Genomic DNA, 24,551 nt, shown 5'->3' on the forward strand with positions numbered 1-24,551 from the left:
CTGAGTTGACAGATAAGAGGAAGGTTTGGCATCTGCCATTGTGATGTGAAACTGAGGCTGAAGTCCAGTTGGAATTGTAAAAGATGGGCCTGTCATACAACAGCCTTGTTTGTATGCCTACTTTAGATTTGTGCTTGATTAAATCTTCAGCGTGGGAGAAAATTAGCTGGGTTTGTACAGTGTAACCCGTCTGCTGACCCAAGAAGAGGTGAGACCTTTTTTTTTTTTTTTTTACAGTGGAATAGGGTTGGAGTGTCACTTACTGTACACTTCATGCAGCTAAAACTTCTCTGCAGGACAATGATGGTATTTGAATTATGGCTAAGGCAAGGTGTGCTTGTGCTCATGCTGAGTCTACATGGAGTCAATATGGAGCACCTCCAAGCTGAGAACTTGTATCTCCTACCTCTTGATCAGCACAATGTTGTCCTGAACCAGGGAATGAGAGGTATGTTTGTGTGAACAACTTGAACTTGCCTATTAAATGTCTTTGCAGGCTAATAAGTGAGTGAAAACACATAGAAGCTAAAGGCATGACATGAAAATGTATCAAAAAAATTATTTTCTATTTACCAACACTCTAAATTAAGTCTTGTATAGAATGTGCCTCCCCTATCTTTTGCTTTTAAAGGAGAACTACACCTTTTTTTCAAACTTTGCCTATCATTCACAATCATGTCTTTTTTATATTATTATTTTAAAGATGATGCAAAACACTTGCAAGATACGGCTGTTGTAGCCTTCAACAACTTCAAAACAACTTAAAAAACCTCCCATCAACGTTTTATATACACGCAGATGATGTAGTAACAGAAAACGTTCCATATTTTGCTGTATTTTGATCATTTTTAGCAGTGCCGAGTTTGCCGTGACTTGACCCTGTAAATTTGGAATTTTGAGCCAAGCTATGCCGAAATAAATAGATTGCTTACCCAAATCAACTGGAAACGTCCCCAGCCAGCTTGGCAAAACGCACTGTCCATCGAGTGACTCGCTATAAATAACTCTGATTGTGATACATGCACATCATCGTACAACTACAGTAGATATGCTGTCGGGCTGGCTGTGTACAAACAAAACATGAAATAATACTTTACAGATATTGTAATAATTTTTCAGTCAATACAGATTGGTGTATTATCACATTTTGTTGTGCATTACAAACTCAAAAGCTATTCAGTTGTTGAGGTAGTAGCCGTAACTAGCTTTTGGCTAATACCGCAGCAAGGCGAAGAATTATTACGCTAGCAAAGCAGTTCCTCAATGTTGCTACAGCTTGGTTAATATACAGATTACTGAACGTAAATGAAGAATTGTTGGCGGTTTTTAAATGCATTTTTAAAGCGATTTAGAGGTAGAATGGATTGGGCCCTTTAGCTGCATTGCTAGCCACTGAGAACAAGCCAATTATTGCAAGTTAGAGTGCATAAAAAACCTTTGTCTTTTTTTTCTGCCATCAGGATTGTGAACGATAGGCAAAACTTTTTTTTAATAGTGCAGTTCCCCTTTAAATGCTTTATTTGTGACTTTATCAGTTAGATCAGCTGTGATATGTGGGATGGTCAAATTCCACTGTTTGGGCCCTGAATGACTTTACTGACTCATAGATGACCTGTGATATAACTTGTGTATCTTGGTAAGTTGTTGTAATATACTGGCGCAATATCAAGACTTCAGTGTTTTCCCAGACACAATTGTGCCAAATTTGCAACAGAGTTGTCAGCCTGAATTTAAAAGAAGGGGTTGTATTAAACACTTCAAATATGTCATTATCTTTACATTCAGTACCAAACAATGCATCAAGTATACTGCCTTCTGATCCCATATTAAAATGCTAATATGACATCTATCTTATTTAAAAACAAAGTGAAGTACAGGAATAGACACTCAGACACAAATGCAGGGTGACTAAAAAAAAACAAAAAACAATAAAATGTTATTTAATCCTACAAAGGAACATGTTCCTGCTTTTTGTAAATTACCTTAAACTTCGGTCTGTGGATGATCATTCCTCAAAGTTTCAGTTATCTTGGTCTCTTTGCATAAAAGTCATATTTTTGTTCCGAACAATGCTACAAATAAGGCAAACTTGCAAATGTTGCGCAAAATTGTCTATTGCTCGAACTTCAGAATCTAGGTTTTGCACAGTCCAATTCTCTCTGGTACTCTGTACTTCTGAACCCAGTTAAAACGTCTGCTTTTTGATGGAGCATGAGGACACCAAAACTTTCTCCAAAAATGTGATTGCACTACGCTGAATGATTTGTAGGAGACATAGGACTTCATGCGAAATGTATTTTCCTTGGTTGACCAAGACATGTTGGGAAAGACTACAGTCGTGTTCCAATATTTCATGCACAAAATTGGTTGGTAGAAGTTTATTTCGAACATGTATACAATTTCAATAAGGTACATCACACATTATAATTTTTCTTTGCAACAAAAACATTCGACTTGTATACAGAGTTAGAAAAAATGAACATGTCTATAAATTGTCAGGTAGCGTTGGTGACGAACCCCAAGATGCAGAGATGGCAGGCTTGTTGCAGGAAAACATGACTTTTAATGTCATAAATGAAATGCAGGAAAACAGGAATCAGGAACCAGGAAACAGGCATACTGGAAACAGCTCACAGGAACCAGCATTCACGAAACAGCTAACAAGAGACGAGGAACCAGGGAAACCTGAAGACAGCAAACAGTCCACAGCATACTGGACGGCGAGGCAGGTATAAATAGGCAATCTGGCCACCGGGTGTGCCAGATTGCCAATCAGGTACAGGTGAGGGAAACAAGCACTCAGGGAGACGTGCGGGAAAAGGAACCAAAATAAGAGCGCTGACAGGAAATAAAACACAAAAACATAGGAAAAAACAAAACATAACAAATCTGTCAGTGACAAGCGTGACATGGATTTTCTCATTCATCCTATTCATTGTATTCTCAGGGCATTCAATCGATTGGAACTGGACTGTTCAGTTTGTATTAGAAGACATTTCACCTCTCATCCAATTATTCTTCACAGGTTCACACCCATTGATTGGTCAGATCTAGACTTAGATTGGGATGACAGTGGTCGTTTCTCAGCGATCGTTCTGCCACACAATACCACTCAATACCTAAAACTTTAACAACTGTCGTAGCATTGACAATAGGATTGCTCTTTTGCATCAGTTTTTTTTCTCACTACGATAGGGAGCAACTATTCATGCCAGACACACCCTTCTGGATTTGGAGTATAAATAGTTGGGGGTTTGGCACCAGCCACTAGACTAGATCTGACTAATATAAATCTAAGACTAGATCTGACCAATCTAAGTCTAAGAGCATGAAGTGATGAAGCCTGAAATGCGAAATGTCTTCCAAGACAAATTAAACAGCTAAGTTGCGAATGATTGTATGCCCTGAGAATTTTGATTACCATATTTATTCAAGGATTTGTACGGGGGAGTTTTTTGTATCACCCTGCCCCTGGACACTTTGCCATTGTTTTTCTCTTTTTACTGGAGGACATTCAGACTGGGTGTTGTGCGCTACTGCCACAGCCCCTTTTATTGTGCTGTTGAGTTAGCATCCAGCAGGCACAATACATTAAAACAACGTTGAGAACTCGTTGAATTAGGTCTTGACGTTGAGCAACTCAAACATAACTTTGAAACAACATGCTTTTTGACGACATTTAATCAATGTTGAGTTCTGGTGTTGACTTAACCAGTGAAATTTGGTAATTTCCCAACCAATATTCGACAACACAAATACAACGTTGAACCAACATACTTTTTGACGACGTTTACTCAATGTCAGGTTGTGACGTTGATTAAAGGACGTATATGTATATTCAACGTTGTATCAATGTCTTGTGCCTGCTGGGCAGGGCTCTTGTACAGTACATGGACAAAATACCAATAATAGCGCCGCCCTCTTTGCAGTTTAGGTATACAATATTGTAATATGTTTAAAACATTTACCAAATAAAATAATGTGTACTATGTTTCATGCGAATTTTTTTTTAATATATATAATTTTTTTTTTAATATATATAATTTTTTTAATATATATAATTTATTTAACTAGGGTGTAATTTATTTAACCTGTCTTTTAAAATTGTATTTAAATAAATTATAGGTAATACCATAGAACTACTATTCTGATATAATACTACCACGGGCAGCTTTTCTACAGAGATAATAAAACACTACTTTTTTGAGAATTTAATGTATGCACACATGGCCAAAAATTTTAGCAGACCCTTGAAGGAGCTGTTTGCAACCTTAAACATCTGCCTCGAGAAAACTTACTTTCCAAAGTGTTGTAAGCATTAAACTCTAACCTCTTCTGGCTTTGAGCACGTATGTACACTGTGCCCACGTAAACACACACACGTGTTAGCTTTTTGTGTGGACAACTAATGATAACGATTTGTCAAACATTAGCTAAAGTTATCATTGAATGCATATTCAATGATAACAACAACATGACGGCAATTAGTTTGTTGCTTCACTTGGACTGCTATTTTGTAGTGCGTGTGGACGAGACAGCGGTGAATGACAAGCATGAACGCTACAGTAATTCCTCAGGCAGACAAGCAACTGTTATTCAGTTTACAGTCGTCCCTCGTTTATCGCTGTTAATCGGTTCCAGACTTAACTAGAATAAATTAATTTCCACAAAATACGAATCATTCATTTTGGATCGAATATTTTCACAACTAGAGCATAAAGGCTGTTTACTACCTTTTAAATGTTTTTCAGCAGTTTTACAACTTTTTAGACATAAAATAACATACTTTAGTTACCTTTAAATTTTTTTAATCCAATATAATAGTGCTTCCTGACTCAGTGTGCATACCACCAATCCCCTCCTGCCACCTCCTGGAAGTAGTCATCGTTATCCTGTCCTTTCTGGTGAATTTCTGGTTGTCGTGCAGGTAGGTCTCCGTGTTGGTGGTGGCCAGGATACTGAACAGTGCCCTTTGATTGGTTTGGTCTCATCTAATGGCCAGTAGTACTCTAGTATTGATCGTTTTACTTCATTTTGAAAAGTAGTGTGAATGTTGTCTGTCTATCTGTGTTGGCCCTGCGATAAGGTGGCGACTTGTCCAGGGTGTAGCTGAGATAGGCGCCAGCGCCCACCGTGACCCCAAAAGGGAATAAGCGGTAGGAAATGGATGGGTGGATGAAAAGTATGCGCTTAAAAATGCTTAATAAAGGGCAGAAAACGTATAGAACATGCTTTACAATTTTTTTCCAATTGCTTACGCACTACATTTTAAATGTTCACACAGTTAAAGTCTACACACAGTAAGCCGAACCACTGTGCAGGTTTGCCTGATTTTAGGTATAGACTCTGCTTTACAGTTTTTTGCACAATTTTACACACAATGCTTTACACACACATTTTACCATCTTGCACGTGTGATGTGGATGAGCTACTATGGCCTGAACCAGGTAGACGGGCAGGTGATGATTAGAATCAGTAACTGAGGCTTTTAAGTTGTTTTTCAAACGTTTTTATTCGTCTAAGATTTTAATTTGTACTGCATGTCATTGTTGACTACTGTGATATGTTACTTAACCCGGCTGGTGAAAATAAATATTTGCAGTTTGCAGCATCATTGTTGAGCAGTTTTTGAAAAGATTACAGGATATTTTTACTTTCTCTTTAGGTCCTTACATGTAGGCCCACTTCAAAGTAAACAATGACGATTGTTTACTTTGTAAGTAACAAATACTTAATTTACAGTTTTTTGGACACTAGGGGAACATATTCTAAGTAATAAAGACTTAATTTAGAGTTATTTAGTTAGTGTTAGGGATCTAATAAGGCCCTGCTGAATAAGGCATTAATTAGTACCTAATGACTAGTTAAGAGCCAATATGTTACTAATTTGCATGTTAATAAGCAACTAATTAATGGTGAATATGTTCCCCTATACTAAAGTGTTACCATATTTTTTTCACTTGTGCACAAAATGAACCGTTCATGAACATCACCTTGTTCAAACAACAAAACTAAGACAGTGCATCAACTTACAACAAATCACACATCTGCAAATCAATCAGCTGTTGCTGTATCTGTAATATGCCAACAGGGAGAACTTTGTATTTACACGAAGAGTCAGGTGTGTTTTGATCTCCGCCGAAGCCCTGAGGTGGACTCACCTAACCCTTAGGGTTTGATCAAACCCTGGTTAAGAACCACTGCCTTAAATGTTGTGCTTCCTTTACAAAAATGTACAATCTTTCTTTAAAAAGTTGTTGTATTTGTAACATGTGTGTTATGTTCGGACGATATACCACGGTGTAAGAAATGAAGATATCTGATTGTCCCCACAGTGCTGCCAAGGGACTGTCATGAAATGCTGGTGACCTCTTCAGGTAATGCTAGAGACGGGGTCTACCTAATCCAACCTCGGGACACCCGCATTGTAGCGTATTGTGCCATGCAGGAGGGCGGCTGGACCATTGTGCAGCACATCACCGTCAACAGCAGCGTCAGTTTTGACCGCTTCTGGACTGACTACAAGCACGGCTTTGGGGACATCACGGGAGATCACTGGCTTGGAAACGAATACCTTCATCAGCTCACAGGAGGCCCGGGGCACTACACGCTTGGAGTCAAACTAGTGGACCGAGATGCCATCACAAAGACGGGAGAGTACGACCCTTTTCTGGTGGAGGATGAATCATCGGCATACAGGCTGAGGCTGGGGCTGTACCAGGGCACAGCTGTGGATGCCCTCACCCTGGACACGGAGAACTACCTGCACGACAACCAGAAATTCACCACAAAGGACCGAGACAATGATAACTACTTCCAGAACTGTGCCAAGCTGGAGTTCCAGGGGGTTGCAGGAGGGGGTTGGTGGTACGACGCATGCGCAGGTGCCAATTTGAACCGCAGGAATGTCATCTACTGGCAAAAAGACTGCAACAAGGAGCGGCTGTGCAAGTATGCATGGATGATGGTCAGACCCTCACAGACTCCTAAAATCATTCACAGTAAAGACGAGCTATGAGGACACTTTCCATCAGGGGTAAACTAGCAACACAAGCGTCAACTCCTAATAGATGATAGAAACACATTTATTTAGAAAAAACATGATTGAACATGATCAAGATATACAGAACATTACAACAATGTTTTGCCTGTACATAAGTGTACATTGCAAAGTGTAGGATCCCATCATTTCACCAAAAGTACTTGGTAATGTGTTTGGCCACAATACTTCAAAATGATGAAAGCATTGAAAAACTAGAACAGTAATCTAGTACTAAAATAAAATATACTGAGGAACAGTTTTCAAAGTGTGAAACCAGCCCCCCCTGGGAGGCGCCAGAGGACCACCAACAGCTTGAGAACACTATTTTGGGTGGTGTTTATAAAATTGCCTTGAAATGTATATACTGTACGGTGAATGTGAGGAAATCATGTTTTACCATCTTTTACAGCCCAGCTGGACAAAACATTATATTAAGAACAGAAGCAATATTAGCTATATATACAGCCAGTGTACAGTACAGTAAAGAAAGGTGTTAGGGGAGGCTACAACTGTTTCACACTTTTGAATAAAAAACTAAACTATACTGCTAAAGCTCCCTTTGTTGACATTTCTTCCTATAACTGATTTGTATTTGGATTGGCTAAAAAAAAATGCTGGACTGGCTGGACTTCAGTCATAAGGTTTTAATTCCTATAACATGTATAGTATCTTTGTTGTCCAATGCAAAGTATGTATCTCCATTTGTCTATGAATAAAACAATAAATAAAGATGTGTTTAAATTACAAATGTCTTATCGTTAGACAAAGTTAAATTATATTTAGAAGCCCATAAATGACAATAGAAAAATATGACACATGTGATAAGGCTTGAAATTACAGTCCTGTCTAAGCAAGCAGGGTGTAGCTTTTAGAGCCTTTCTTAGCCATTTAAAATATAACAGAAACAATGCCAAATTGAATCCTAGCATTTTAGTTGAAGGTTCCACCTATTTTTCCAACAATAATAAATAAATATCAAATGTATATACATGGACATGGCTTGCTCAAAATCCTGGAGCTGGAATTTAGACTGTTTAAAAATACTTTTAGTAAGCCCAGTTTGATAACACGCCGTTTTGTGACCGCAGCTTTAATGCCTATGAGCAGTGTTTGTAGTGTGCGGCTACAAGAAGCGCGACTGTACTCATTATCTATTTCATATATTACATACAACAACGTCTAATTAACTGGGCCTCAAACAATAGCAACATTAGCATATGTTAACTACAGTGTTAACATCACAGTCACATACATTGAATCACAATGGTAGCTTAGCATAATCATTGAAGAAAAACAAAAGGATGAAACTTTCGTTGGTAGCTGACTGATATTTGGCAGAGCTCTTGGCTTTATTTCAAGATGTGTAGTGAAGCCACTTATGTTGTAGTTGCTTTTTAAAAAACTGTCCTCTGTGAAAAGACGTATTGACAGGATGGGCTCATCTAGTTAGGGCGGGTCACAAGTGAGATCATACACATTAGGGAGGAGGTTTTCCCTTCATCAGTGTGTCATGAAAACCCAGAACTTCATAAACAAGCTTGAGGGGACTTGTTACTTTTTATATTATAAAAAGTAGATTTTACATAACAGGCGACCTTTAAAGGGTAAAATATGTCCGTGACATTTTGTGCAGCCCGTAGAATTTGTTTAAAGTGAGTAATCATGACCGAAATAATTTACATTTCATACTAAATTATGCACTGAGATTATAAACATAGTCCAGTGTGGAATAATGTTGGTTGTTTATGTCACTTTGTGCATGCAAGAATCAACCTTCTTTTTACCTCCACCAGGAGGTTATGTATTCGCCAGGGTTCGTTTCTCTGTTTGTTAGTTAGTTAGCAACATTGCTCAAAAGGTTATGGGCAGATTTTGATGAAACGTTCAGGAAATGTCAGAATGGGATAAGAGCCAAGTGATTAGATTTTGGGGGTGAACCGGATCACTGTCTGGATTCAAGATTTTATTTTCTCTAGATAGGGCCTGGCAGAGATCTGCACTCTCTGAGTGTTTTTTCTTATGTTGACATGTTTTAAAGGGGAACATTATCACCAGACCTATGTAAGCATCAATATATACCTTGATGTTGCAGAAAAAAGACCATATGTTTTTTTAACCGATTTCCATACTCTAAAAGGGTGAAATTGGCGATTTAAACGCCTTTCAATTGTTCGCCTGTCGGAGCAATGACCTTTCACCTGTGACGTCACGTCATGAAGCGACCCGCCATTTTCTCAAACACATTACACACACCAAGTCAAATCAGCTCTGTTATTTTCCGTTTTTTCGACAGTTTTCCGGTATCTTGGAGACAACATGCATCTTTTGACCACAAGTGGTCAAAAGATGCGAAAGTCCCTCATTTGTTCTGCACACAGTACCGACGACAGCTATGCTACGACAGAGATGGCAAGAATGTGTGGATATCCTGCGACACTCAAAGCAGATGCATTTCCAACGATAAAGTCAACGAAATCACAAAGGTGAGTTTTGTTGATGTTATTGACTTATGTGGAGTGTGCTAATCAGATATATTTGGTCACGGCATGACTGCAAGCTAATCGATGCTAACATGTTATTTAGGCTAGCTGTATGTACATATTGCATCATTATGCCTCATTTGTAGCTATATTTGCATGCAGCCTTTCCCTCCACCTACATTTAATGCCAAACAAACACATACCAATCGTTGGTTAGAAGGCGATCGCCAAATTCGTCCGCGCTTCCTCCCGTGCCGCTGTCTGTCATGTTATGGCTCAAAAGCTTCTGTTTCTTCTTTAATTTTGTTTTCGGTACCTGCCTCCTCACTCCAACCATCCGTTTCAATACATGCGTAATCTGTTGAATCGCTTGCGCTGCTGAAATCCGAGTCTGAATCCGAGCTACTATGCTATACCTTTCTGTACTATCCGCCACGTTTGTTTCTGGTGGCTTCATGCAGTGACATCACAGGACAATAGACGGGTGGATATAGCGATGGTGTAAATCAGGCACTTTGAAGCCGTTTTTCGGGATATTGCGTGATGGGTAAAATTTTGAGAAAAACTTTGAAAAATAAAATAAGCCACTGGGAACTTATTTTTACTGGTTTTAACCCTTCATAAATTGTGATAATGTTCCCCTTTAAAGCTAATCACAACCATACAAATAATGATGATTGAGCAGAAATGCTGATGTTAACTCTGCTAATGTCAGAAGAATATTTACACTTTCTAAATAATTCAAGTAAGTTTGGTGCCAACCATTGGGTTTTGTCCGTACCAGTAGAGTTTCTCCTCAACCCTTTTCTTCTTCCACTGGCAGAGTAGAAGCATGCGGAAGGTCTTTTGGAAAGTCTTGTTACAGAGGGCGTAGCACATGGGGTTGACGGTGCTGTTGACATAGCACAGCCAGTAGCCCAGGTGCCACAAGGAGAGCGGAATGCAGTTGGAGCAGAAGGTGGAAATGAGCACCATGATGTTGTAGGGTGTCCATGTTAGGATGAAGGCCAGCAGTATAGCGCTAAGAGTCTGAGCTGCCTTCCTCTCTTTGATCAGCACCATCCTCTTCCTCTTGGTCATGTGGTTCTTCAGTGTGGCATCCATTGGCTTGGACACTGATGGAGCATTCATGGACTCTGCTGAGGAGAAAGTGGCTTTAGTGTCGCCGTTTTTGTTCTGGTGCATCGCCAGCGTGTCTTTGGTAGTCGGCTTGAACTTGTACGACATGCACTTGCTGTTCCTCTGAGAGTTGCTTTTGGGGGGTGTTTGGAAGAAGCTGTCCTCGTCGTAGCTGCTGAGCTGCTCGCTTTCGTTTCCTGCAGTGCTCTTGCTGTCCTCGCAGACACGGTTCCCAAACGAAGGCTGCGGGGCCCCAGGAGACACAGACCTCTCTTCGTCTTCCGATGAGGCATAGCTGTTGTAGGTGGTCAGCTGACCAGCTTTGGACCACTCCTCATTGGTGAAGGTAGTGGACTTGGCAGCATTGCTCTTGCTTGAGGAAGACCACGAGGCTTGGTTGCGGTCATGCGATGTAGATCTTAGTTTGCAGCTAAAACACGATTGGATAATTCGAGGCTGGGTGACGTCAGTCTCTGTGGTCTGGTTTGCTCCCTGAAGCTCTGCTAAATCTTTGGTCCTTTTTTCTGTTTCTTTGTAAATCCGACAGTAGAGGATGGTCATGACTGACACGGGGATGTAAAACGCTGCTATCGCTGTTCCGAAGGTGATTATGGGCTCTGAGAAGAACTGAATCTGACATTGTCTCTCAGGGACAGTTCTTTTTCCAACAAAGTATTGCCAGCAAAGAATAGGCGGAGCCCACAGAACAAGAGACACCAGCCAAGCCAAACCAATCATAATGCCAGCCCGTTTGGGTGTCCGTTTGGCTCTGTAGGTCAGAGGCCTCGTGATTGAAAAGTATCTGTCAAAACTGATCACCAGCAGGTTCATGACTGAGGCGTTACTGGCCACGTAGTCTAAAGCCAACCACAGGTCACAGGAGAGGTTCCCCAAGGCCCAGTAACCCATCAGAATGTAGGAGGTGTACAAGTTCATGGAAAAGACTCCGATGATGAGGTCTGCAGCAGCAAGACTTAGCAGGTAGTAATTGTTCACCGTCTTCAGCTGGCTGTTGACTTTAAAGGAGAGCATCACTAGGACGTTGCCCACTATGGTGATCAGGCTGACTATGGCGGACACGGTCGCTATGGTGATCACTTCCCAAAGACTATGAGTGACCAGTTGGATGTCTTCAGTACTGGTGTTCACTGTGGCATTTAGTGCATGCTCACCATCCATGTTCCTGTTCCTAGTGACGTCTCATGACTGCACGATGCATTTCCTGTAATGACAAAGAAGAGTCAGATTACATTTATTTAAAGATGGCTACCAAATTCGGTAATTTTATAGGCACAGACAGAATTCTTTCGGTACTACCAAATATCGGTTACTTAAACACAAGCGATGTCAGATGTTGATACTTTTGTTGCACCTGACGTCACTTCCCTTTGCAGACTAAACACCAGCTCTAACTCTTGGTGAGTAAATAAGCATTTTAGCAGCATTTAAAGTGGACCTAGGCAAACTGCCCCTAGATAGTTACAATTTATCATTCCAACAAAGCAATTATGTCTGATAGAAAATGCTGTAACATACAGTAAAGCTCTGCTTTTCAAAATGTACTAGCTTGATGCTAAGATACATCGACTTTGCCGTATACATGCTGTAATTAACATTAGCAATTTTACATGGTGACTTCAACACCTCCAAATTTGTTAATGAAAATTACAACTAAGATTCACGTTCTAATCAAATGGCAGGTGTGTAACATGTACATAGTTACAGTATAAACCTTTTGTAGGGTGCAACACAAAATTAGACTTTCTGCTTAATGGCAAAACAACGTAGTCTATACACTACTGCCGTCTAACGTCTTGGAATAGCTACTGCATGCAAATTCTACTATTGCAAATGTGACTTAAGCAAATGGTCCCAAAGCTAAGCTGGAGTCTGTTTTCATTTGAGAAGCAAGCTGTCTCAATTTTGTGATTTTGGAACAAGACTTTTTGATGCATTACGTGACAGACTGGTACTTGGCATTCACTGTCAAGGCACACAAAAAAGGCTTCGTTCGAAAAGGATCTCACACTGGATGAGGCAATTGCTATAGCTGTTTCAGTGGAAACAGCAGCTAAAGATGCTTTGGAGCTACAGGAAAAGGATGTGGTTAACAATATCAAGAAAATGTCAATAAATGAAAATAAGTTACATGAAGTGTGCTATAAATGTGGAAATATTCCTCACCATGCAAATGACTGTTTGTTTAAAGATACAAATTGCAGGAAGTGTAACAAACCTCGCTACATCGAAAAAGTGTGCAGACAGAAGACCAGCAGCAAGTATGCACAAAGCAAAACTCCCTACAGGAAGATGGTGCACAAAAGAAAGAAGGTGCACAAAAGAAAGAAGGTGCATGAAGTGACTGCATATGAAAGTGAATCAGAATCAGATGGAGTAAGCTGCTTGAAGTTACACAATATTATTGAGGAAGGAGACAGAAACATTATCTTGTTCACGCCAGAAGATGGAGCTGGACACAGAGTCAGCCTTATCTATCATCTCCCAATCAGACTCCAAGCAGTGGTTCCCAAAGCTAAGACTGCGAAAAACCTCCATTGCACTCAAGACCTTGCGGCCCAAATGTAAATTGAAAGTGACTGTGAAGTACAGAGAAAAGACAATGGATTTAATCTTGTATGTGCTTATAAAAGGAGGGGCCCACTTTTTGGACGTGAATGGCTAAGGAATCTCAGACTAGACTGGCGCACCATTAAATCTCTCCACTTGGCAACAACAGGCCATAATTTAAAAATTGTCACACAAAGACTTCATGTACCTTCCTTCATGTAATGAAGGAAGGTACATGAAGTGACTGAATATAAAAGTGAATCAAAATCAGAATCAGATGGAGTAAGCTGCCTGAAGTTACACAATATTATTGAGGAAGGAGACAGAAATGTTATCTTGTTCACGCCAGAAGATGGAGCTGAACACAGAGTCAGCCTTATCCATTATCTCCCAATCAGACTCCAAGCAGTGGTTCCCAAAGCTAAGACTGCGAAAAACCTCTATTGCACTCAAATGTAAATTGAAAGTGACTGTGACGTACAGAGAAAAGACAATGGATTTAATGTTGTATGTGCTTATAAAAGGAGGGGCCCCACTTTTTGGACGTGAATGGCTAAGGAATGTCAGACTAGATTGGCGCACCATTAAATCTCTCCACTTGGCAACAACAGGTCATAATTTAAAAATTGTCACACAAAAACTGTAACCGCTGCTTAATACAAACAAGGAGGTGTTCACAGGTGGCATTGGTACATTAAAAGAAATAAAGGCAAAATTTGAGTGGGAGGAAGGAGCAACTCCAAAATTTCATAAAGCCCACCCAGTGCCATAGGCACTGTGTCCAACGGTGGAAGCAGAACTTAGTGACATCTGGCATCCTGTCTAAAGTTCAATGGAGTGAATGGGCCAAACCCACTGTCCCAGCAATCAAAAAAGGAAAGGCTGAAGATGTTCGTATATGTGGCGACTTCAAGGTGACCATTAACCCTGCGCTTCGTACTGTGCAGTATACGCTGCCGTAGATTTACTTTTCCTTTCTTGCATCACTGGCAAGAAGGGAAAAGTTTTGAAAAATGTATTTAGCACCAGCTTATCTGCAAATGGAAGTGGATGAGCCAGATAGGAAAGTACTTACAATAAATGTCTATGAATGTTCTCGTTCATCCATGTCATTTTCATGTCAGGGCATTCATTTGATCAGAATTTGACTGTTTGGTTTGTCTTAGAAGTTTCGCCGCTCATCCTTGTAGGCTTCAACAGTTTGTGCTCATAAACAGATTGGTTGGATCTAGTTGAGCGGCTCGTGCCAAAAACCACAAATATTTATACTCCAAAAACCAGGAGGGTGTGCCTGGGGAAGGATGGTTTCGCTCCTATCACAGTGAAAAATATCTGTTTTGATGCAAACCAGCAATCCTACTGTCAAAGCAATGGCAGTGGTTGAAGTGTAATTTCCCCTCGTTAGCATTGAGGTATTGTGTGGCAGAATAATCGCTTTGGATCGACTTTTACCAGTCCAAATTAGTCTGAATCCCTCACATAAGCATTTCATTAAGTTGTAAACAAATGGCACAAATGGCATTCTGGCCCCTGTTATTTGTTGGAGGCTAAATTGCACAATATTTTAGGAATGGTTGAAAGGACAATGTTGTATGTGGGAGACAGGTAGTGTCACAGACCACCTCCTCTGTTCAGGGATTGTTTTTAAATTTTGATATACATGGCTTCCCTCACTCCTCTTTTGTGCCATCCATCCTCCCTGTCCAGAATCTGTACAATTTAATCTCAAAGTAGTGCTGTTTTTCCCTAAAATGCAAGTAGACTGCTGAGTCTTGGCCTGAAAATTTTGCCCGTCTATGCTGTGCCATGTGTCGGCTTAGTGGTTGTTTTGTTTCCCCAATATATGAATCAGTGCATTCATCATTACACTGGCTAGCATACACCAGATTGTTTTTGTGGGTCTGAGATGTCCAGTCTTTAGGATGCACTAGTCTCTTTGCCAGGTTGTTGCCTGGTTTGAAGTGTACCGGGATTATGTGTTGGTTAAAATTTATTCTGAGTTTCTCAGATAGACCTGATGCATATGAAATGACAATACTCTTGTATCTGTTACCTTTTTCCTCCTTATCCACTCTGTTCTTGTTATTTCTGGAACTGGATGCACTTTTCACAAACGACCATCTGAGGTAACCACAGGTTTTCAAGGTTTCCCTCATATGCCTATGATCTTTCTCTTTGGCCTGTGGGCTGGTAGGAGCATTATCAGTTGTGTGTTGTAGGGTTCTGATAACACTCAGTTTGTGAGCCAGGGGGTGTACAGAATGCCACTACAATTGTTTAAAACAAATAAAGTGCACTTTTGTGCACGATGTAACTCAAGATATTTCAATAAGTGTCACATAAAAATGAGCTGCATATCAAATAGTATATGTCCTTCGCTATGTGGTAGGTTCCTGCGGATGTTATCTCCTTCTGTTGTTGACTATTTTTCATACAGTCTTGATCTGGAAAAAGTGGCTTTGGCATTTTGTTGGTGTGGCACTGAACGGAGACGTTGACACGCAGAGTTTCAAGAACTCCTTATTTTCTAGTGGATGACTTTTAAAATGATGCTACAGTGGTGCTACTTTTTGAAGAAACGCTTTTGCCGCATGATTGTTCAACATCTTCCCGCTTGAAGCCAAACCACCGCCAGACAATGGACCCCGTGCTGTTTTTGTTGGGAATTAATTATTCCTTCATTTGTTACCAGATTGACACTTTCTTTCTCTCGTATTACCACCCGCACCGTACCGTTAGCATCACAGCTAACGTTTCCATGTCGCTACCTGTCTGCTAAGCGGGAGCGTGTGACGTTACACACGTGACTTATGAAAGAAGGTGCGCTTGTTTTAAGTCTCTGTGAGAAGGAGAGACAAGAAAGAGTGGGAAACGCATGGAGTGTAATACTGCAGCTAAAAGCAACTGCGTGAGAACGTGTACTCGAATATCACAATATAGTCATTTTCTATATCGCACAGAGACAAACCCGCGATATATCGAGTCTATCGATATATCGTCCAGCCTTACTTCAAGGATACCCCAGGTACACAGTATTACCTTGATGACATCATAATAACAGGCAAAGATGACCACAAACACCTGGAGAACCTTGGCAAAGTGCTCGCCAAACTAGATGAGTATGGCCTCTGGCAAAGAAAAACAAATGTGAGTATTTTAAGCTGAAAATATTCTACTGTGAACACGTTATTGACAAGCATGACTTGCATAAATAAAAAGACAAAATAGGAGCCAAACTGCAGGCACCATAACCAGAAAATGTGTCACAGCTGAGGTCATGTTTAGGCCTTGTTAATTATCATCACGCTTTACCCACTCAATGCCCTGCTGCAGAGTGGATCAAAGTGGAAGTGGTCTAAAGAATGTGACAAAGCATTTAAGGAGACAAAAAGGTTGATACATCAGATGAACTGTTCACTTATTATGTATGACCCGGGAAAACCCATCGGGCTGGCGTGCGACGCAAGCTCCTATGGTTGTGTTTCATCACGTTATGAGAGATAAATCTGAACCACCAAATGTGTTTGCTTCAAGATCATTGATAAGCGCAGAACCCAATTACGCGCAGATAGACCGTGAGGCCCTTAACCTCGTATGGACAAACAAAAGATTCCACCATTACCTTTATGGACAAAGATTTACACTTGTGACAGACCACTATCCTCTAGTGTCTATTTTTAGCTCTCGAAAGGGAATCCCTGTAATGTCAGCAAACCGTTTACAATGGTGGGTGATTTTTTTTTTTTTTTTTAAGAGCCTACTTGTATGATATTGAATAAAAAGGAACAAAACAACACCGTAATAATGATGGTTTGTCACGTCTGCCACAATCAACAAGAAAAGGGGAAAAAATAATTGCACTTGTGGTTGCTAAATTGCTAATGTATTTTCTTTTCTAATGTACAGTCATGTGGTATTGATCTAAAACGTGAGAAAATGTGGTGTATGAAACTATTTTTCCTTGCGTAGTAATAACACCTAATGCCTGTGATTTATATATGGCACTCTGTTCAATATGGCTACACTATAGTAAATAAACAGTGCTGAAGTTAAACTTGAGTCCGTTTCTATTCGAGAAGTAGTAAGAACACAACAACATGAACACACAATGTACTCAAAATTGATACCGTTGAGTACCGATATCCATTCTCAGGTACCGGGAATTAGCACAGTATTGGTTCAAATGTGATACCCATCCCTACATTTAATAGCCCCTAATCCTGGATGGTGTCACTTCAATGTGGTCTGTCACAACAGAAGTGTACCAGTAATGGTATAGCAGACAAGGATAAGGGGTAACCGCCTTGCTCAAGGGCACCTTGGCAGTAGTCAGGAAACGGATTAGCATCTCTTCAAAAAAAAAAAACTGTATCCAAAGCCGTATTTAAAGCCTGGCAAAGTCCATACAGACCACCAAAGTAACAGTAAGTACACCATTTTTGAGTTTGATGTTTGAATCATACAACAGTTTATTTGTAAAGTATGCCCTGTTCTTTTGAACAAGTCGCATTATGGGAAAGAGCGAGTAATTTTATTTTATCTTAGTTTTTTACATTTTATATATAAATATGTGTGTATATATATATATATATATATATGTGTATATATTTGGTGACTTTAATATTAACCAAGTATTAGCGATATTGGTTTTGTAATCCCTGACGCCTAGAAACTACTTTTAGCGCTGCCGTGATCACAGAGTGGTAACTAACTTATGCAGCTATTGTATTGACATACTGAGCCAGGTGAGCTGCTGCATCGCCTCTGAGTTGATCAAAGTTAATTTGAGATCATAAATCATGCGTGTGTCACTTATATAGTAGAAGGTTTTGGCCCTAAACTGAGAAGTTGGTCAAATCTGGTATTCAATTTAGACCCGTAGACGGCGAAAACGACACGAAAAGACGTTTGTTCCGTCTTTTTGGTTGTTTTTGTTTATGCCTTTATTTGTTTGAAATGATATAAACATCCAAGCAGTCAGCATGCTAGTGAGAGAAGACATTGTACAGTAAATCCGTTTCCAAAGTTATGATACTCCCGTATACTAAAGTAATGTCCGATCATTACCTTATAAAATTCGAAGTTCAGACTCATGTTCGGCAAGCTAATAATAATAAAAACTGCTATAGCAGCCGCAACATTAATGCTGCCATAACGACGACTCTTGCTGACCTACTGCCCTCGGTAATGGCACCGATCCCAAAGTATGTGGGCTCTATTGATAACCTCACTAACAACTTTAACAACGCCCTGCGCGAAACCATTGATAGTATAGCACCGCTGAAGTTAAAAAAGGCTCCAAAAAGGCGTACGCTATGGTTTACTGAAGAAACTAGAGCTCAGAAATTATTATGTAGAAAGCTGGAACGCAAATGGCGCACGACTAAACTTGAGGTGCACCATCAAGCATGGAGTGATAGTTTAATAACTTATAAACGCATGCTTACCTTAGCTAAAACTAATTATTACTCAAATCTCATCCGCATTAATAAAAACGACCCAAAATTTTTGTTTAGTACAGTAGCATCGCTAACCCAACAAGGGACTCCTTCCAGTAGCTCCACCCATTCGGCAGATGACTTTATGAAGTTCTTTAATAAGAAAATTGAACTTATTAGAAAGGAGATTAAAGACAATGCGTCCCAGCTACAACGGGGTTCTATTAACACAGATACGACTGTATATACGGCGGATACTGCCCTCCAAAATAGTTTCTCTCGTTTTGATGAAACAACATTAGAAGAATTGTTACAACATGTAAATGGAATAAAAAAAAAACATGTTTACTTGACCCACTTCCTGGGAAACTTATCAAGGAGCTTTTTGTATTATTAGGTCCATCAGTGCTAAATATTATAAACTTATCACTTTCCTTGGGCACTGTTCCCCTAGCATTCAAAAAAGCGGTTATTCATCCTCTCCTTAAAAGACCTAACCTCGATCCTGACCTCATGGTAAACTACCGACCGGTGTCTCACCTTCCCTTTATTTCAAAATCCTCCAAAAAATTGTTGCAGAGCAGCTAAATGAACTCTTAGCATCTAACAATCTATGTGAAACCTTTCAATCCGGTTTCAGGGCAAAGCACTCTATGGAGACAGCCCTCGCAAAAATGACTAATGATCTATTGCTAACGATGGATTCTGATGCGTCATCTATGTTGCTACTCCTCGATCTTAGCGCTGCTTTCGATACCGTCGATCATAATATTTTATTACAGCGTATCAAAACACGAATTGGTATGTCGGACTCAGCCCTGTCTTGGTTTAACTCTTATCTTACTGATAGGATGCAGTGCGTCTCCCATAACAGTGTGACCTCGGACTATGTTAAGGTAACGTGTGGAGTTCCCCAGGGTTCGGTCCTTGGCCCTGCACTCTTCAGCATCGACATGCTGCCGCTAGGGGACATCATACGCAAATACAGTATTAGCTTTCACTGCTATGCTGATGACACCCAACTCTACATGCCCCTAAAGCTGACCAACACGCCGGACTGTAGTCAGTTGGAAGCGTGTCTTAATGAAATTAAACAATGGATGTCCGCTAACTTTTTGCAACTTAACGCCAAAAAAACGGAAATGCTGATTATCGGTCCTGCTAGACACCGACTTCTATTTAATAATACAACTTTAACATTTGACAACCAAATAATAAAACAAGGTGACTCGGTAAAAAATCTGGGTATTAGCTTCGACCCAACTCTCTCCTTTGAGTCACACATTAAAAGCGTTACTAAAACGGCCTTCTTTCATCTCCGTAATATCGCAAAAATTCGCTCCATTTTGTCCACTAAAGACGCCGAGATCATTATCCATGCGTTTGTTACGTCTCGCCTCGATTACTGTAACGTATTATTTTCGGGTCTCCCCATGTCTAGCATTAAAAGATTACAGTTGGTACAAAATGCGGCTGCTAGACTTTTGACAAGAACAAGAACGTTTGATCATATTACGCCTGTACTGGATCACCTGCACTGGCATCCTGTGCACTTAAGATGTGACTTTAAGGTTTTACTACTTACGTATAAAATACTACACGGTCTAGCTCCAGCCTATCTTGCCGATTGTATTGTACCATATGTCCCGGCAAGAAATCTGCGTTCAAAAGACTCCGGCTTATTAGTGATTCCTAGAGCCCAAAAAAAGTCTGCGGGCTATAGAGCGTTTTCCGTTCGGGCTCCAGTACTCTGGAATGCCCTCCCGGTAACAGTTCGAGATGCTACCTCAGTAGAAGCATTTAAGTCTCACCTTAAAACTCATTTGTATACTCTAGCCTTTAAATAGACCTCCTTTTTAGGCCTGTTGATCTGCCGCTTCTTTTCTTTCTCCTATGTCCCCTCCCTCGTGGAGGGGGTCCGGTCCGATGACCATGGATGAAGTACTGGCTGTCCAGATTCGAGACCCAGGATGGACCACTCGTCGGGACCCAGGATGGACCGCTCGCCTGTATCGATTGGGGACATCTCTACACTGCTGATCCGCCTCCGCTTGAGATGGTCTCCTGTGGGCGGGACTCTCGCTGCTGTCTTGGATCCGCTTTGGACTGAACTCTCGCGGCTGTGTTGGAGCCACTATAGATTGAACTTTCGCAGCATCATGTTAGACCCGCTGGACATCCATTGCTTTCGGTCCCCTAGAGGGGGGGGGGGGGGGGGGGGGGGTTGCCCACATCTGAGGTCCTCTCCAAGGTTTCTCATAGTCAGCATTGTCACTGGCGTCCCACTGGATGTGAATTCTCCCTGCCCACTGGGTGTGAGTTTTCCTTGCCCTTTTGTGGGTTCTTCCGAGGATGTTGTAGTCGTAATGATTTGTGCAGTCCTTTGAGACATTTGTGATTTGGAGCTATATAAATAAACATTGATTGATTGATTGAAATCTTTGTTTTATTGTGATCATAGTTTGTATTCCTTGTTTAGCACTTAGCAATAGTGCTACTTGCTGGATCTGCTTATAACTCAGCATCTAAAACTTAGTTTAATTTATCACCTTTATACTCAGGCTGAAATAAATATGTAAAAATGATTCAATCCATCCATTTTTTACAGTTTATCCCAGCAGCACTGGGCTGCGCTGGTGGAAGGTGGAGTACACCCTGAACAAGTCGCCTCCTCATCGCAAGACCAACACAGATAGACAACAATCACACACACAGTCTTGTTGCTAACATGCAAACTTCTCAAAGAAAGACTCCGAGGCACAAGCGCTAACCACTGCCCACCGAACTACCCATAAAAATAATTTAAAATGAAAACAAATTAATACATGTGTTTTAGTTTACATACGGATTGTGAATAATTGACAAAATTGATGTAGTCCCAATAATGTATTAAATTAGCTCAGGATGTTGGAAGTTGAATGATCTGATTTCTTGCGTGGGACAGCGTGTCTTGGCTGGAGAGCTACCGTGCTAGTAACTTGAGGGTTCAAGGTTCGATACCCGCGTCCGCCATCCTCGCGACACTTTATGCACTTGCTCCTAGTGTCACCCACACTGGTTTAAATGAAATTTAGATAATGGGTTTCACTATGTGAAGCGCTTTGAGTCACTAGAGAAAACCGCTATATATACATAATTCACTTCACTACATTACACAGAGACTAGGGCAGGCTCAAGCCCCGTCTGAAATCTATTTAACCTCAGTTTAGTAGCCATCCACAAGATTCTGGCAAGCTTCTGGTTGAATTTTTGACCACTCCTCTTGACAAAATTGGTGCAGTTCAACTAAATATGTTGGTTTTCAGACATGGACTTGATTCTTCAGCAGTCCCTACGTTTAAAAGTCAGGACTTTGGGAAGGCCATTCTAAAATCTTACATATTGCTGGGTAATGTGACTAAACGGCTCAATTTTTGTTTCATCTGACATCACATGGACAAAAATTAGACCTTATAGACAAAAGTTCTGTGGTCAGATAAAACAAAAATGCAGCTGTTAGGCCACAATACCCAGCAATATGTTTGGAGGAGAAAATGTGAGGCCTTTAATCCCAGGAACACACAACCTACCGTCAAGCATGGTGGTGGTACTTTTATGCTCTAGGCCTTTTTTGCTGCCAATTGAACTGGTGCTGTACAGAGAGTAAATGAGACAATGAAAAAGGAGGATTACCTCCAAATTCTTCAGGACAACCTTAAATCATAAAGAAATACAATCATGTGTGCCTATGGACTGTATCCCTGCAGACTGTATTGATCTATATTGATACATAATGTATGTTTTGTCTTTTTTATGTTGATTTAATAATTAAAAAATATACTTCACGGTGGCAGAGGGGTTAGTGCGTCTGCCTCACAATACGAAGTTCCTGCAGTCCTGGGTTCAAATCCAGGCTCGGGATCTTTCTGTGTGGAGTTTGCATGTTCTCCCCGTGAATGCGTGGGTTCCCTCCGGGTACTCCGGCTTCCTCCCACTTCCAAAGACATGCACCTGGGGATAGGTTAATTGGCAACACTAAATTGGCCCTAGTGTGTGAATGTGAGTGTGAATGTTGTCTGTCTATCTGTGTTGGCCCTGCGGTGAGGTGGCGACTTGTCCAGGGTGTACCCTGCCTTCCGCCCGATTGTAGCTGAGATAGGCGCCAGCGCCCCCCGCCACCCCGAAAGGGAATAAGCGGTAGAAAATGGATGGATGGATATTTTTCTATTTTTTTTTATTTCTTTTGCGGCCCGGTACCAAATGGTGGTTGGGGACCACTGTTGTATCTATCAATCAATCAATCAATCAATGTTTATTTTTATAGCCCAAAATCACAAATGTCTCAAAGGACTGTACAAACCACTACGACATCCTCGGAAGAACCCACATAAGGGCAAGGAAAACTCACACCCAGTAAGCAAGGAGAACTCACACCCTGTGGGACGCCAGTGACAATGATGACTATGAGAACCTTGGAGAGGACCTCATATGTGGGCAACCTGTTTTAATTCATGCTCAGTAGTTACTGTCTGTGTTTTATGTGAGGCCTTATGAAGCAATAATGTAACACGATGCCCAGGACACAATAAAGTTTACACTGACATTGAAGTAATATGGAAGTATAATTATTTGATGCTTGTTGATATTGAAAAATGCCATGTTTTAGACGGGAATACTGTTCAATTAAGGTAATTTAGTACATATGTCTGAATGGTGTGCTTAGCTGTTGCGTAGCTGCTAGCTCCTTGTAGCCTCGCAACAAGACTGTTTATACCATCAGTTTTAGATGCAAGCTGATATAATCCTTGTTTTTCATATCAGATCAGGACACACTTGGCATTGACCTTGGGGAGCGGACTTTTACTGTATTCCTTGCAAGCCGCTTCTCCATCAAAGACACTTTCAGCCGCTTCTCCCTATTTTCATGGATAAAGTCCGCCATTCAGATAATTTTTTAACACCCTTGGCTGTAGTAATCAACTCTTTCTTCTTCATTGTATTGAAGACTAGCAGTGCTTTGCTTGTACTGCTTGGTCAAGTCAGTTACATGTGGCACGTTGGCAAACCTCACTGGGACACCTTAAGCATTCATGCTTGACATCGAATTGACACTTCAGGGCTTTTACCGTGAAGCTTTGCACTCTTGCACTCTCATTCACAGCACCCAGATTTGAGCACTGGGCAGAACAAAAGCAGAGGCTGGACCAGGTGGTTTACACAAGCACACCTCAGTTTTTGGACGATTCCTTTCTTTAACATATTGAATATCATCCGTTTCTTCTACTTCTTATCACTTCCTTTTACACTCGATGGTTGTAAAAACACAGTTACACATTTACTACAAGCTAATGCCAGTAAGATCCCGAATGTTTTGGTTAGAGCTTACCGGGTTCATTAGCATTTGCTACGCCAATTAGCAGTGGGTAGGTTAGTAACCTGAATTGTTGCTCTTAACCCAGAGCATAAAGTGTAGACAGCGCTTATCCCAAAAACACAGAAGATTTGCACAGGAAATCCATTTATCCATCCATTTCCTACCGCGTATTCCCTTTGGGGTCGCAAGGGGCGCTGGTGCCTATTTCAGCTACAAACGGCCGGAAGGCGGGGTACACCCTGGACAAGTCGCCGCCTAATCACAGCTGCACAGGAAATGTAATTCTTATTAGATGGTTTAAATCAGGGGTCTATAACTCAATTTACCTGGGGGCCACTGGATGCAGAAACTGGGTGAGGCTGGGCCGCAAGAAAATGTTTCTTAAAAAAATCTAACATGCAATTTTTAATGAATTCACCTTCTTTGTATGGCTTTCTCGCCCTAGCAACATACTTGCCAACTCTCGCGATTTTTCCGGGAAACACCCGAATATCAGTGCCCTTCCTGATATTTTCCCACGGCTAACATTGTCCCAATTTTCACCCGATTAA

At 40.8% G+C, this 24,551-nt stretch overlaps 2 protein-coding genes across 3 annotated transcripts in view; one reads left to right on the forward strand and one right to left on the reverse strand.

Moving 5' to 3' along the window:
• Positions 1–74: 74 nt before the first annotated feature.
• On the forward strand, positions 75–7,769 carry zgc:194887 (uncharacterized protein LOC571819 homolog). Of its 2 annotated transcripts, XM_061895147.1 has the most exons (3): positions 75–208; positions 297–448; positions 6,336–7,769. In XM_061895147.1, exons 2-3 carry the CDS (start codon positions 301–303, stop codon positions 7,016–7,018), a joined length of 831 nt encoding a protein of 276 aa, XP_061751131.1. In that variant the 5' UTR covers positions 75–208; positions 297–300; the 3' UTR covers positions 7,019–7,769. The 2 variants fall into 2 exon arrangements, with proteins under 2 accessions (XP_061751131.1, XP_061751130.1); XM_061895146.1 differs by having other exon boundaries at positions 162–448.
• Positions 7,074–24,551, reverse strand: part of chrm5a (cholinergic receptor, muscarinic 5a) — a 40,087-nt gene continuing 22,609 nt past the window's right edge. Inside the window, exon 3 of the mRNA XM_061895142.1 lies at positions 7,074–11,863. Coding sequence (XP_061751126.1) covers positions 10,264–11,820 — 1,557 coding nt within the window. The 5' untranslated portion in view covers positions 11,821–11,863 and the 3' untranslated portion in view covers positions 7,074–10,263. The remainder of the gene's footprint in view (positions 11,864–24,551) is intronic.

This window comes from Nerophis ophidion, linkage group LG03 (assembly GCF_033978795.1).
Source record: "Nerophis ophidion isolate RoL-2023_Sa linkage group LG03, RoL_Noph_v1.0, whole genome shotgun sequence".
In the NCBI taxonomy this organism is placed as follows: domain Eukaryota; kingdom Metazoa; phylum Chordata; class Actinopteri; order Syngnathiformes; family Syngnathidae; genus Nerophis; species Nerophis ophidion.